At 29.3% G+C, this 17,346-nt stretch overlaps 1 protein-coding gene across 2 annotated transcripts; it reads right to left on the bottom strand.

Moving 5' to 3' along the window:
- Positions 1-10,986: 10,986 nt before the first annotated feature.
- Positions 10,987-16,282, bottom strand: LOC145966404 (uncharacterized). Of its 2 annotated transcripts, XM_083090457.1 has the most exons (9): positions 16,006-16,282; positions 13,412-13,657; positions 12,878-13,316; positions 12,623-12,756; positions 12,397-12,535; positions 12,028-12,207; positions 11,717-11,828; positions 11,492-11,635; positions 10,987-11,378 (listed from the first exon to the last, which is right to left on the bottom strand). In XM_083090457.1, the coding sequence occupies exons 1-9, from the start codon at positions 16,161-16,163 to the stop codon at positions 11,221-11,223; spliced, it is 1,710 nt and encodes a 569-aa protein (XP_082946583.1). In that variant the 5' UTR covers positions 16,164-16,282; the 3' UTR covers positions 10,987-11,220. The 2 variants fall into 2 exon arrangements, with proteins under 2 accessions (XP_082946583.1, XP_082946582.1); XM_083090456.1 differs by having other exon boundaries at positions 11,492-11,828.
- Positions 16,283-17,346: the final 1,064 nt, after the last annotated feature.

Below are 17,346 nucleotides of genomic sequence, written 5' to 3'. Positions count from 1 at the left end.
CACCTATCGCTTTCCTCTTCTCTCCGATTTCTTAACAACTAGTACATGATTTTGACGTAACTTTTACTATGGCAACATTGTTTTTTTATCACATAAGTAAAGTAATTTTTGTTAAACCGACACTCAAGCCATATTCTAAGGTGGGAAGAGTTAATTTTTACTATAGTATACAGTAAAAATTGACTGTATATATTTTTTATTTTTCTTTTTAATACTAACTTTTATCCAGCAAGTTTTGCTTTAAAACATAATAATTTCTACTATGAGAAAGTGTTAAAATTACGTTGCTTTCTTGTTTTTAAAATAATGACTATAGCATTTAAGCTTATAAATTCTCGATGGTCCGCAGCTACTACCACATTATAGTAATCTTTGATATAAAATTTCCTCCGTGTATGTGACGTATGTTGGCTTTAATTGAAATTTTTAATATATCACACAATCAAATTAAATTCAATTGACACATAATTTAAACAAGAACACTATAATTACATTGCGATATATATGTATTATATTTGCACAATTTGATTACATTTAAAATAACATATTTTATCTATTCCATACTCAAATTGTTGAAATATATTTAATCGACTCTTAAAGGAATTTTAGGCACTTAAATTATTAAATTATTAATTATTATTAAAATTTTTTTACAAGGCAATTGAATGATGTCAGCGATACAACAAAATTGAATCATAGAATCAATTCGTATTAATCATAACTCTTACTTAAACAAGTACCGTATATGGAAAGTTTGTGAAAAATTTACGTTGACTATGTATGTTTTATTTCTTTATCCCGTCCATTATTATCTGACCCTCGGCTTATCCCTTCTTTTTTCTATAAACTCTACCAGCACGTTTAGAAAATAAGTTACGCGTGACAGCTTTAGAACAATATTTCCAGCCATAAGGCAATAAGCGATTTGCGCAATGTAAGATCCTGAGTGTTAATGTTCCAGGATGTGATGCGCGAATACAACGTACCGGGACGATGAGAGTTGTAAACCTGAACACCCCGTATTAGCGATCCCGCGGCATGGCGAACGAGGAAGAAATTGACGCCACAGGCGCAATATATTGCTTAGCAATATTTGCGGAAAATATGAAGGAGATGCATGTAACTGTAGCGCGTGTTTTGGAGGCCAAATTCTCACGCGTTTCGTCGGTTTGTGACGTTCTTGCGATTTATTTCGAATATGCCCGCGCACGTGCATGAATTTTTCAATCATTTTATCATTTTATTTAACAACATGCAGGAAATAAACGTTTCCGCGGTGAGATGTAAATTTGTCATCAAAGAAACTGTAATTTATATTTGACTCGGGGCACATACAAAGATATATTCGCGCGGAGCATTTTGTCGTGAAGAGTAAAAGCCGCGAGGAAGGGAATCTTTCGGAAACACTTATTACATAAATGTTCGTACCGAAAGAGTGAAGCGACTTTGTTGTATGCGTTTTACGTAGGAAGATATTTATCAAACAGAAATATACGAATACGTGTACACGCATTAAGAATGCACAAGATTCAAGACAAGATAAATCGTAAAATATTATGTGTATCAGTATTATAAATTTTCGAAAATTCAAATCTTGTTTTGGTCTTGAGCGAATCTTTAATAAAAATGTTAACTTCTATTATCTCGATTTTATTAATAATTTTTACTTCATCTCTACAGTAATTTAAGGTAGTTGTGTTTAGACGCAATATTTATCTACAAAAAATTTTCATTTAAGACTTTAACGAGGAAAGATATAGCACATTATACATCGCGATCGACAATAATTTGTTCAATTTAGAGATTGCAGATTCTCAATATAATATATGAGAAATTTCATTCATATTACATAATTTATGCGTTCTCTAATATGCTTCTCACATATATATTTGTTGCGTCAGATATTGAAGATAAATCGCCCATTATAGATGCGATCATTTAGTTTATAAGTCTAAAACATGTCAGATACAGGTAACAACTTTTCCTTAAAATTTCTAAAAATTCCTAAAATTTATAGTTATATCTACAAATAATTGATGTTAAAATTAAAATTTTCCGTGTAATAAACGAGAATCGGAAATCCTGAGGACATAACATGGAAATTTCGCATTGCTCATGCGAAAACCACAAATGCAAATGCGTTTCCTGCTCGATGCGTCCATCGGAAATCTCGTATATGCAGTATGACAGCTATAGATAGCTATCGGTCCCATTGCAAATATTGAAAAATGACAGTCATCTGCTCTTTTCGACATAATTGATATTCCTAAAATATATTACTCATCCTTTACATATCTTTTTCCATCCGCACAATCTCTCTACCACCGCTTGACGGTTTGCTAAAGACTCGTGCGCCACCGAAATATGCTAATTGAGTTTGCGAAATTTAATGTCTTAATTAAATCAATATAATTTTGTGATTAATCGCCACATGACTTTCGGCATTAATTCGCAGATTTCCGTGATGAGATCGTTCTTTATATAACACATTCGGAAGCCCATCACGAAAATGGACATTTTTTTGGGATGTTTGGCATCATAACGCAATATTGTAGAAAATGATAAAAGAGTTTATATTACATATCATCGTTAAACACGCATGACATGAAGAATTCTAATTTTAATTTATTATTTAAGTAAATTTGCACTTTTTAAGTATACAAAATAATTTTTAAAAATTAATTTTTTTTATTATTAATGAATAAAATCAGTCAACTATAAACCCATAAAAATTTTATGAACTTTGCAATAAATTACTTTCGTTATACAGTATTACATTTATTTATACGGATTTATTAATTTTGTGACAAGTTTAATATCCAATATCAACAAAGTAATAATGGTGTTCACGTCAAACTGGAATCTAATAAAATGTTCAATCGAATACTGCAAAGTAAGTTCTTTAGTCCATTGCGACGATGAACTTTTGCCAACAACTGGCGCCACAATATCTGCAACGACCTCGCTATTGTTCCTCTTTTTCGAGAAGTAACGAGAACGTTGTTGTAGAGCGGATTTAATTAAAGTACAGTAAGCATATAGCTTAATGCGGTTTGTCTGAAAAAAATGAAAGCGTAATAGACGAGTTGTAATTATTTGTCACTCCTTACTAACTCAACGAGCGTTAAAACCGCGGACGTTATATTCGTGGTTAAATAGTATTAAATAATATCTCAAACTTCCCATAATTTAATTAAATCCCTGTACATATATGTTTCGTTTTAAAATTTCGCAAGAAATCGGCCATTTTGATTTGCAAAAATAACAAAATTTTCACAAAAGTTGCAAGAATACGAAAAATACAGGTACAAAGGTATTAAATATCCTGCTGCAGACTTTTTTAATAATTTTCATTTCCTAACAGTGCATCTGCGACCCGGTGCAACGCATAATATTCGAATATGAATATTTATATTAAAGTAAGCCGTGATAAAAAAAAAGAGAAAAATTTCTTTTCACATGGAATACAAAATTCGCCACATTGCGACGCGTTTATTACACCATTACTGTGTATTACGAAAAAATCTTACATCAGAAAATTTAAGTAACTCCTTGATGCAATCAGTGTCTTAAGGTAATTAAAATAATGTACAAAGTAATTAAAATAATGTACAAAGCTATATAAATTACAGAGAATAAAACTTTTGAAAAACTTTTCTTAATTTACATAAAATAATCTCTTAGTTCTAATCTTATATAGCTCAAGTGTCCTTAACGATAAGTTAATCAACTTACTCCCACTTTCTACTGAATGGAGCTAAGTCTTAAGCCAAAGGGCTTAACCAATTAAAATCTTAAGAAACGCCTCTCCTCCCAAAAATCAGTCTCCTTGTCTTTAAGAAGGAAGTAATTGAAATTATTTCATTTGTTCGAGAAGTTTTCCACCATCCAATAAGGAGAAGGAGCAATAACTTTAAAAAATGCAAGCGCAAGGCGCGACAAACAGTGCAGTTGACAGTACAGTTCACAGTTCCTTACGCAAAATATTCAGCATTCATTCATTCTATCAGTCACAGTCAAAATTCAGTCATATTATCATTCTTGAGAATTCAATATTAATTTGATTCAAATTATATAGCCTCGGGGATACTTTCTTGCGTTATGCAATTGAGTTATTACTCTGTTTTATCTCAGTGAAAATAGTTATGTTAAGATTTAATTGTGCATCGTGTATAAGTGGATATTTATCGAAAATCTTCTGGTGGATATCTTCATTAGCCAGCTCTTCATGCTATAATTGCGAAGCTCCGACCTCAGCCATTACAATTTTATCAACGCACTCATTTTTGTGATGCCAACGAGTAGTGAGTAAAATTGAGTGATTTTTATTTTCTCCCTTTCCCATATCTTACTATCTCACCATTTAACATCTATCTCTGACAAATAATTCTAAACGGTTTAATAACCATTAAATTTTTACTAATTACTATCAGTCAATCAATCTTTGTCTCATTCTTCCTCCAGTCTCATTCCTTATTCTTCCTAATTCGCCTTGAATCTCCGAAAGGCGGTTCGCGAACGATTCCTAATTCGCCTCGAATCTCCGCAAGGCGGTTCGCGAATAATTCCTTGTTCGCCTTGAATCTCCGAAAGGTGGTTCGCGATTACTCCTTAATTCTTATTTCCCTTTAGTTACTCTTTCTGATTTATTCAACAAGAATTTGTATAGTTTTCCATCTTTATATCTCGTTTCGTCCTTTCCTTATATATATTTAACTCTCCATTTCTATTCTTTTTTTTTCTTTTCCTTTTCTCCCTTTCATTTTCCTTTAATTTCATCTTCTTTATATTATTATTATTATTATTATTATTGTTATTTTTTTCTCTTTATGTTATTTTCCTTTATATTATCATTATTTTTTAGAGAAACTGTTGGAATAGATGAATAATTTTCGAACTTAGACTTGACGAATCTCTTATCTTAATCATTGTATTTTAATTTAGACCTGTGTTTCAGCGAATTTAGAAAATTTTAATTATAATTATAACACATATGCGCAAGCGACGAATTCTACTTCCTGTAATGAGAGTAAGCGTTATTCATACTTTTATTATACATTCATTTTTTATTTTTGTCTTATTTCTTATATTATATTAATCATATATATTGTAATAACCAATCAGAACCTAATTCTTAACGTAAATTCTTTTCTGTATATTCTGACTTATGACCTCCGAACCACCCGCGGAAATACATAATATATACGCACAGACACCCACACACTCACACATAATTATAAACGCTATTATATATATTTTTTCATTCTTTCTTTATCTTTTTTTATAATATATTGTATTTTTAATTTAATGTATAATTTAATTATTTAACTCGTTCTTTTTCCTAAATCCTGAGATCGCACTAGGTTTCATTCCGCGTAACAAGGATTATGTTCCTTTACAGAAAAGGGACCACCCAGCGAATAGGCTTAAAAACGCAGCGTTAAAGAGACATTCGGTCGCTAACCTGTGTCTGGCCCTTCACATTCGCTCGACCCGATCCATACACACGCCCGAATAAAGTGTGTCACGGGGTAAGTAAATTACGTTCTTCCATACGGCCCATCCAATTCAGGGTCTGGACGTAACACATGTGACAGCAAAAATGGTGCTTCCGAATGGGTGAAGTGTATTAAAATTCTCTTATAACTTTCTTTCTATTGGACTGTGTGATACTTTCCGCATACGATAATTATAGCTTGATTTTAAGAATTAGATCCTAGGTCAAAAATCAACGCGCTGACCGTGACAATATGATGTAACTTTTATCATATTCTTTTCTTTCTTTTTTTTCTATGTTAAACACGTGTTATTTTTTATAATCTAGAAAAGACATAGAGGAAAATGTGGTTAACAAAATGTTTGAAAAATGGCATGAAAAGAGTTTTTTTGTAGCTAGTAATAAGCTAGTAAAAGCTTCACTTTGATATGTTATATCGATAATCTGTTCGATAATCTTTTTACTTTTACTTTCAAACAGCTGCATCCTAAAATTTTTCTTCATTTTTTCTTACTTCATCTTTTTTCTTTTTTTTCCTTAAAAATTCTTGGGAAGAGAAGAGAGAGAGAGAGATTCATTGCCAGCACTGAAAATCTATAATGATGTAAACTACTTTCATATATTCGGCGAACTTGAGAATCTTTACGGATTTTATTGAATGAAATTTTCATTATGCTTAAAATTAAGTATATACACAATAAGAGTATGGAATTGTGTCATTTTATGACACAATATGTAACATTATTATTTAGCAAATATTGTATTAATATATACTTATTATTTTTTAAATTATGTAAATTACACAAAATTTATATATAAATTTAAATTATTTAACATATATTTAGAATTTTAAAAAATATATATATGTGTGTATATATATATATATTTCTCTCTTTCAAGAAGTTTAGGTAAAATTAAAATCGGAAAATTAATTGTTTATAAATACACATGAGATATTTTATTTGAACGAAAACTTTTAATTTTTAATAATTTAGATTTAATACGGTCTCACACACACACACACACGCGCGCGCGCCGATATAGTTTGTTTGTATGTTTCTTAGTTATTGTTTCACAAAGATAATTTAATCTTTTTGTGTTGATTTTAAACATATTTGTTGTACTTGCCTGATATGGATATTATACCTGACCTGACCTATCGTTAGATTATGCTGTGAGTGTGTTAAAATCGACCAACAAGGGGAACATGTTTAAGGAGCGTGTTAAAGAGATTTTCAGGTAGCGGCGAAGTGTACTGCATGAGGCGTATAACTCACTGCAGTACGCTGCATGTCGCTGGTTCAAATCTTTTACTACCTGAAAATCTGTCTTTTCTGTTCGGTACATAACGAGTACGTAATTTTTAAACACGTTTTCCTCATGACTTGAGAGGATCGTATTACTTTACGACGAATTTATAGGGAGAATAGATATAATATATTTCAAGTTGATCGAAATCGATGATTCCACTGCCTGATGTTTCCCTTGTGAGTATTGCATATGGCGAAAGACATGTAGGTAAAAATATATTAATAGGTAATAATCAACATAATCAGTTGAATAATAAACTATAATACATTGTCATTGTATCTTGATTTAGCTCCTAGTTATAATATAAACGAAGTTCTTTTTTGTATAACAACAAATTAAATCTTATCTCATTAAATTAAGTATCATTCCCGAAGTATTTTTATTGATAACGAGCAATTAAGCAGTGATTTTGTTATAAACAATCGCTATAGGAGACTGATTACACCAAATTTTTACGAATTTATGTTTCACTAGAATTGATTAAGTATGGGTTTATTTGCAGCATATTTTCTGTCGGGGTTAAATGTTGATTGACCAAATTCTAGTCGATTGTTCCTTAATAAAAAATAATCTCCAGCGATTGTTAAAGAGAGCCATTGAGAGTCGAAAAAATATATTTTTCCAATTAATTTTTCCAAGATTCGAGCAGGGAATTTCTTATTTTTTATTTAGATCTAAATATAGAAAAATAGAGATTTATTTTATCAGGATTTAAATTTACATTTCAGATGTCGCGCCACTTATTTAATGCATTATTTAGTGCGATTATATGCATCTTACATTAAATATATTTCGAATCGAGGAGGCCGCGAATCAGCAGCAGATCGCCGCAATTTAGAAAGTGTATCGTGAGAGGACAATAATCATAATCATCGCACACGTTCGATACGTGTGTGCAGCCGAATGAGTAATCAACATTGAACTTGCAAGAGTGAGATAAATTATATTGTTCCCTCGCCGTGTCTTGCCTCTTTTTAATCGACTCGTTGTTATCGATCTGAGTCCTCAATAATGTGTACATTAGATTACGTTACTGTTAGCCTGCTCGACTCAATGAGATTTTTATATAATGCCTCTATAATTCTTGTAATGTCAAAAATTTCTTTCTTTTAATTTTATTACAATAAAAAATCTAATCTATCACAGTAGAAAGTAAAAATGATTGAAATGAAAATATTCTATAAAATTATTGTCTATTAGCATGTAATATTAGGAAAATTAGTTCATTTTTATGTGATTAATTGTTTATTAAATATTGAATATGCAGATGTAACACATTAGCAGTGCTTTTAGTTAGATGAAAAAAATGCTATGATTTTGTTTGCGTCAACATTCTTTACATTTCTATTACGCAGTGAGGAAAGAAATATCAATAGAATAATTTAGTAGATCGTCATATTGAAATGATAATTAGTTGAAGCGTTTCCTTGTTCAAATTTTAACAAAAACCATCAGAAGAATTAATTATATATATGCATGTGAATAAGCAAGCATTATACATAACGCATACATTTGTGAATATTTCAAATTTTAGATGTAGACCAATGTGTGTGTGTGTGTCTGTGTGTGTGTGTGTGATCATACCACGCGGATAGATAGCAACATACAACTGTAGTATGAATCATCCTTTTCCCTACGGTTGCATGCTGTTAGAATTATTCTTCTGGCATCATTTTTATTGGACTATTAACAATTCTTTTCATTTCTTTTGTGCGTATTGGTCATTATGCTTTTCACTATGGTTGACAATGTTTAGAATTCTTTTTATTCCTTTTGTACGTTTTTAGTAAAAAGAAAAACAATGCGAACGATAAGTTAAAATGTCCATTCAACTTTATTGATTTTTGCCCATAAAATATATTGTTTGAATTTTTTTTATCTTAAACATCATACATCATGCGTCAACAAAAAGTGATTACCTTGATTACTTTGACTTTCTAAAAATCAGAGAAAATTTCTAAAAAATAAAAAAACGTAGAACAAATCTTTCTCGACATACGCCTTGACTCTCTTCGAGAAAGTTTTTATTATCAAAAAATCAAATATATCTCCTTACAAAATTCCACAAGTGTGCCTGAGAGAAAAAATTCGGAAAAGAAGAAGCATATATTGTCGTGAGTCCATATCAAAATATGGCTAAGAAGGAGTTATCATGTGAGACAATATTATATATATTATATATTTATCATATGAGTATGATATTATATATCAACAACTTATAAAACAATATATTTTTTAAAGACTTTGCTTAAAATTGGAAATTTTTGTTTAATATCCAATTAAGGAATAAATTTTTTTGAATGTCATGAATCTATGAGTTCATTCTCATATGTTTATTGTTTTAGTGTCCTCATTTGCGGATAATATTTTGATATCCGATCATGAATGTGCTCGCGAACTTATTTTGAGAGAGAGAGAGAGAGAGAGAGAGAGTAAGTCCATACAATTTGTGTCTGTAAAGCTGGCAGGACAATCTGCGAATTTTAAAAAATATTAAGAATTCTGATAGCACTTTTCATAATCCTACTTTCCTCATAAAAATTAAAAAAAGTTTCACATTTCTTACATTAAAAAAATCGAAATAGAAAAAATGTGCCAATTTCGCAAATCAACATCCTTCCCTCTAAAGTACCAAAACGCGTTGAATATTATTATTTTTAACAAGAGTTTCCGATAGTTCTGTTCAAATTCGGCCTAGATATGCAATTTCAGATTGATATTTCAAAAATCAATAATTTTAAAAAATTTTTTTAAATTCTCGCGCAGCACGACACTTAGTGAAAATGTGTCGTGATGTTTCGTAGTTTTAACGGCGGTTCTCGACAATTCTATAAAAGTTCTATTTTTAAGAAATATAGACTCTCGTCGCCGCGCGCTTCTACTCATGCAGATTGGTCGATCTTCTTTGATTAATTTTTCGTTAATTATTACGAATATCGCAAAACAGTAGAGGACCTTCCTTTTTAATTTGAGCTACCTTCACACTTCGGAACAGCAAAAAGTTATCACCCACCCTGTATATATATGAAATATTAATTATTTCGCTCCCACTGTTACAATATCGACAAAATATATATAATTTAAAAATATATAATTTATTCTAATTATTACAATTATTATAACTTAAAAATATATAATTTATTCTTAAGAAATGAGTGAGCTGTAAACCTGTTTGCTTGAAACATATCTGCTTGTTGGAATCGATTTGAAATAATTTTACCCTCGGACTGTAGAAAAACATTAGCTAGCTATTGACTCTCTTGCGTCCTTGTCGCATATCATACCATGTTGTGCTTAGTTCAGAGTTTTGTACAGAGTTCAATAGGTCTCGCCATTTGATTCTACCACTGGGAATAAGAAGAATAATTTATTTTATTCAAAACACAAAATATGAAAATTTGATAATAAAAACTTCAAAACATATGTTTTGAAGTTTTTATGGTAAATGTTTACTTAATATTATAGACACAGCACGAAAAGTTTTTATTTTAACATATACGATATATGTGATTTTTATTTTAACATATATGATATATATGATTATAGAGAATACATTTCTAAGTAATACATCGTTTGAATTTTGCGGCGATCTCTCTTCGTTCATGAGATATACGATTTTGAAATTTCATACTTATTCATCCTTTCATTATATCCCATTTATGTGTTTATATTTCTTTAACATTATGATAGAATTATATCCCCTACACGATCTATAAGATATATATAATTTAATATAAAGTATAAAAATTGCATTTTTTACTTTACCTAAACCTTTAATAAGTATTTGTATAAAACTTCTTTCGTTTTGCAAAGTACATATGTGGACATCGTGGATTCCGCCTACTCTATGGAAGGGCTCCACTTCCGGAAGATATAAACTAACCCTAATCTATTTCTGATTTAAGCCATATTTTGTTGTAAATCAGGAATATGTTTGGATTAGGTTATATCTTTCGGAAGTGTACCTCATCCGTAAAAGGGCCGGAGCCCACTGTGTCATGCATATACTTTGCAAGACGAAGCAAAGTTCAATCTACATCTAATCCATGACCCTCGATGAAAATAAGTTCAATCTACATCTAATCCATGACTCTCGATAATAAAATAAATTGCAATTAAAATTTCGCTTAAATTAGAAGTAGGTTGGTTTATCAATAAAAAAGTTTGACTAGTTAAGATTAAGCTGCATTCACAAAAATTTATTGCACATATATAAAAAAAGAATTCTACATATATTCTTCTATATTCTAATATATTTCATTTTATGCATAATACAATATTAACATTGCACTTTTAATCCTATATCTACAATATGTACAATATCACAATATCCTCATAGAAAAAAAGTTAAAAAATTATTTATGTATGATTTTAAAATACGTATATTATAAATTCTAAATTTTATGTACACACTACCGATCAGAAAGTACTTCGCGCATAATAGCAATATCAGTTGGATAATTTTTTGACAAGTTTTCAGTTGGTACATAATGAGTGCCTTCGAAATGAGAAAAGTATCGTCCTATCTCTACATTATTTATCCATTTTGGTGGACAACTTGATACAGTATCTAAAATAAAAAAAATATATTTTATGCATTTATGCGCATGTATAAAGAGATGAAAAATCATATAAAATATATATAATTTATAAGAGAGAATGCTACTAATATCTTATACATACCTTGTGGTGCATAACATACTATATTATTTTCCGCAAGAATTATATAGTGCGGTTGATAGGTAAATTTGGAATTGCCTGATTCGTAAGTATAACATTTGCAGAAGCACATGTGCCGAGCTTCACAGCATTCGCTGAGATGTGGAACTACAGATTTTAATTTTTTTTGTACAAACGCAGCTTTACATTTGTAATTCCACCCAATTATCACACCAGTATAAGGATTACATTTCTCAGTCGAAGGCAAATATGGTTTCGGTGAGTGCGTTACGATCATACCAATAGTATATTTAATTTTCTTCTTTATTTCCGGTTTACTCCTCACGATATTAACTCTATCCTGTATATAACAGATATCGTAGTAATGAAATTTAAATAATACTTCTTGTCAAGTGTTTTCAAAAGTAATTATTGTAATGTAAATTATATAAATAATTATCACCATATATTGATATCTGAACTACTCATATACATATACGTGTATATATATATATATATATAGTACATTATATACAATGCTGATATATTATATACACTACCTTTATTGAATTTGTAATATTTCGATATTCATAATCGATATCTATATCTTCAATATCACTTTTTAAACATCGTGATAAGAAACTCATCAAGTTATTGACCTTCAAATTGTGAAGAATATTACAATGATTATTTATCAGTTCACAGAAATGCGGAAGCTTCAACATAATCTTTTGTATTTGCTGAAAAACGATAGACACATAAACAAGATTTGAATTATACAAAAGAAAATGAAAAGAACACTTTACTTATTGCTTATAAAATACTGACTTATTGACTAATGTATTATTTACAAGAGTTATAATTGATCGTTATCTTCATGAATTATTTCTTAAAATTAGTAAGAAAACTATATATAAAAAATTGTTTACCGAAATATCATGTAATGGATCCATTGGATTCATTGGATCATGCATAATGGAACAACTCCCACTGACAATGTTCACCGGATACATAAACGATTTCTCCATCATATAAAAAAATTCTGCCGATTGACAACCTTCCGTATAACTAAAAATAATAAAAAAATGATTATATATACATATATATTTATTTCAGATAGGTTGAAAAGCTCTCAAGCTAAAATTGTATACTAACTACTTTGATTCCCATACGATTGTCGTTACAAAACCTTCGTCATATCCACAATGCAGAAAGCAGCGTAAACCAAGTCTTCTTGCTATACTATGGTATCCAATAGTCAGAAGAAATTCTTGATAATATCTTAGAATCTATATCATTAAATTTTATTTGTTAGAAAAATTATCTTGAACATTTATAAGATATAAAGTTATGTTTGCGGAATGCATAACAAATTATTATTATAATTTAGTATAATATAAAATAACTTACATAATCTATATATTTAGTTTTAACATCCAATGTTTCAAATAAACGACATAAATGAATAGCACCTGTTTCGGAAAACATAATTTCTTGAATAATATACATAATTTGTCTCGATTCCGTTGGTTCCCAGAAGTTATCATTGATGTTGTTCTCTCTCCAAAAAGAAAATTGCTCGGAAGATAGAGAGAATGCAGAATGCTTAGGATATTCAGCTTTTAGGCAAGATAGTACTTTTTGCACAATATTCTCTAACCATGTATCAATGACTGAATAAGTTACATATGGTAGAAAATATTGTACGATGATAGTAAGTTGTCTTTCTAAAAGTAGCTTTTCCTTCGGCATGTACATAAATATGTTTTGTTTATATATTAGTCGATACTGTTTTATCCAATGATAAATTAAGCCAAAATTATACATAACTGTCAAATTAGAATCGTGCCTGAAAAAAATTTACATATTTTTTTTAATGGTACAATACATATATATTTACTTTAATTTATATCGTTAATGGCAATTTGGTTTATTAAATTTTACCGTAATAGTAATTGTGTTGAAACAATTCTATTTATATCGTCCAAGATAAAACGGTAAATTATAGAATCTTCAGCTATGGAACGCAAAAGACTATTTAGTTCCTTTTTTTTGGTACCGCATAAGTTACTGTGAGACATTAATGAGACGTAATGCCGCAATTTTTCCATACATTTTATACTTTCTTCTGAATGATTAAAAATTTCCGTCAATCTCTCTTCGCTATGCCTTCTTTCCGAAAAAGAAAATCTAAAATTAAAAATAGTTCTCCAGAAATATGTTAAACAACAAATATCAGCGATAAATTATAGACGATATACTTTTTCACATATATTTTTAATTACACGCACACGCACACACATACATATTCATATTCAGACTAAATTAAGGAAATTATAAATATATATTTTTCTATTTAGTAAAGAAATATATGTAAAGAAAATATACATAAAGGAGAAGGGTCATTCAGCGCGTTTTTTTATTCCTACAGGAATTTCAGAAAACATTTTTTTTTATTGTATGATCATAAAGAGTGTTAAAAATAACTATTAGAGGAAACTATTAGAGGAAACTATAAAAACCATTATAAATAACCATGAGAAAAAATTCCATCCATAAAACCAAAATTTATTATTATCTTAGATATATCGATGATATACCCAAGTTCTTTCTCATGATTAATAAGTGACTAAGTTAATAAGTGAAATATTATCACTTATATATTGTGCTCTGCCATCATAATTTTAGATTATAATATGCATTATCTTTAAGGTAAAGGTAAATACAGTTGGTATTGAAAAAATTAATTTCTTATTATTCTTGACATATGGGTGACCTTTATATAATAAATAGTGATTACATATGTATAGGACATTAATTACAGACTTAAGCTTCTACCGGCTATGATCATTGAAAAAGTTTTATTAATTTTTTTGTTTTATTAATTTTTTATTTTGTTTTTCAGATTTTTATTTCAAGTTTTTTGGACATATTAATATCACTGCGTTATCTTCTAAGCCTTTTCTAATAATATAATTCTAATAATTGCATGTTATTCGATAATTCTTCTTCCTCTGTCCAACAGGATTAATCATGGGTGGCATTTATACGATTTTTAAAATCTCGTTATGCTCTCTGCAGTGAACATTATAATTGTATTTAGAGTAAAACTTTTACAACTTTGACGTGGTATAGAGGATTAAATCTGGAAACAACTAATAGTATTATATATATATATATATATATATATATATATATATATAGTCACTTATTTATTATGGTCACTTACATATGTTGAGAATATTAAAAATTCTTTTTTTCATTATGACCTGTATTTATCTCTATCTTGATGATGATACCCAGGCAGCAAGATAACGTCTAAAGACATATTACATAATCTATCTATCTATCTATGACGACTATGACGTCATTAAGATGTCTTTAGACGTTATCTTGCTAGAAATTATCTTCAAGATAAAGATAAATACAGCTCGTAATGAAAAAAAATATTCTTTTCTTATCCTTAACATATGTAGGTGACCATAATAAATAGGTGACTATATATATAAAATATTATTAGTTGTTTCCGCCTCCGCTCTCCAGATTTAAGCTCCCTATACCGCGATGATAGCTAAGTTATCATAATGATATACAATAATTTATGGTCTTATGGTTCGAATCTTTTTTTCATTTGATGGTTATTCCTAATGATCATACAAAATAAAAAAATTGTTCTTTGAAAATCCTATCGAAGGTAAAAAATGTGCTTAGTAACCTGTTCCTCTTTTTTTTAATCAAATTGTAATTATTACAATAGTAATCAATAGTAATCTGCACACATAAATACAACGTGATATCGAGATGCATTTGCTGCGATAATCTCGCGCCATTTAAATTTGTTATTTCATATCATGTTTGAATGAGAAATCAAGTGGAAAGTAAATATGGTTATAACTGTATTGTAGAGATATTTAGATTCTACACATGCCATTAAGGTAAAAATAAAAAGTGATAGAAAATGTAAAATAAAATAATATTTAATCTTTACAATCTTCAAATAGATAAATTTGATTGCATGTGCTTTATATAAAGAATCATAAAATTTGAACAGAAAATTTCACGAACAAAATACGATCATACTCTGAATTCCAGAATACATAATTATTTATGAAAGTTAATTAGAATATTATATAAATAAATCTTGAAATATAAAAAAATTCTTGAAACGAATGAATGTAAAAGAAATATCCTTATGAATATTATTATAAATAAAAACATTTATTCGTAATCGCATTATTAAAAGTTTTAAAATTAAAATATGAAAAATCGTGACAGCACATTTATTTAGCTTTATCTTTTACATTATACAATAGATTTTTATTTCATTACGTAATTGATATAATTTTAAAATATTAAAAAAAATCTATTAGCTCTATATGCAATATAGGCGCAATAAATTAATTAATAAGACAATAATGTAGTAACTTCAATTTTTTTACTATTGTTTTACAGAGTTGAACTTCGTTGAGCGATTAAGATCGAACAAATATGAGATAAGCATAAAAAGTTTATTAAAATATTTATAAATAAAAACGTACCTCTGATAAAACTTCTTTTCCCAAAATTTGTGACTAAATGTTATCTGCTGTAGTCGATTGCATGTAGATTTAAGATTCACGATATCCTCCATGCTAATGTTTTCGTCTTCCAAAATTAAAGCAATTATTTCATCCGGCAAGTGTATTATCATAGCCATGGTGAAAAATATTATAAAATTCAACGAATTTACAAAAAAATAACCGATGTTATATCTTCTTTCGCACTAATTTCGTTTATATACTTATATATAACTAATATGTATCACGAATATGAGCGCACAAATTTTACTCCTGCTTGTAGCACAGTCGCAATGCATCTGCAACATGCACTTCGTTCGACGTGGACTAAACGTGGATTTTGTTTAGAAATGACTCACGGCGTTTGGCCAATAAGGGAGAGAAGGGATGACACCACGGTCCTGATTGGTCAAAGAAATCAGAGGAGTAGGTATGAAAAAGCTAGGAAAAGGTAGGAAAAAGCTTCTTTTCAACAATTTCTTTTCATTTCTTGAGATTTATGGTTTTATGGTCTTATTCCAATGTTTATTTAATGGAAATGTTTCTTCTTTTGATTTATTGATACATGTGCTGCGATCATATTTTTCTTATTAAGATTATGATTTTATCAAAAAATTTCTTGCATTTTAATTTTATTATTCTTATATTTTATTATATAATTAAATATTTAAGGGAAATTAAAGAAACTAATAAATGAATCATCGCGCAATATGCGAGGACTATAAGAGAGAGAGAGAGAGAGAGAGAGGAACCGTCGAAATAAACTTACTTATTAGTAAGTATATAAAGCAGCTTGGCTTTGCACAGTGAAATCTATGATAAAAGTTTTCAATGTTAGTTTACGAATATAGGAACGTTGAAATCTATATATTCAATCTTCTTTTATTTTTATCTTATTTTCCTCTTCAATACAGTTAGAAGAAGAAACAACTTTATTTCTTACATACAAATACAGCAAATACTTTTTACTTAAAAAATGCATTTATTTCAATTTGAAAATGAATTAATATATTAATCAAAATATAATCCTTTGTTTTCTATGACTTTTTCCCATCTTTTTTGCAAAAGTTGGGTTCCGCGACGATAGAATGACTTGTTTTTTTAAGCAATCCATTGATCGATGCATTTTTGGACTTCTTCGTAATTGGAGAAGTGTGTATCGGCGAGCACGTGTTGCATTGATAGGAAAAGGTGATAATTCGATGGGGCCAAGTCTGGAGAATAGGCGGGTGCGGGAGAACTTCGCATTAGAGCTCCAATAATGTTTCTTTTACGATTCTTGCAACATGAGGTCGCGCGTTGTCATGCAAAAGAATCACTTTA

The sequence above is a fragment of the Camponotus vicinus genome, unplaced genomic scaffold (assembly GCF_025532165.1).
Source record: "Camponotus vicinus isolate PSW18456_S1 unplaced genomic scaffold, iyCamVici1.0 SCAF_2, whole genome shotgun sequence".
NCBI classification, from domain to species: domain Eukaryota; kingdom Metazoa; phylum Arthropoda; class Insecta; order Hymenoptera; family Formicidae; genus Camponotus; species Camponotus vicinus.
This window is presented reverse-complemented; position numbering and strand designations above follow the sequence as displayed.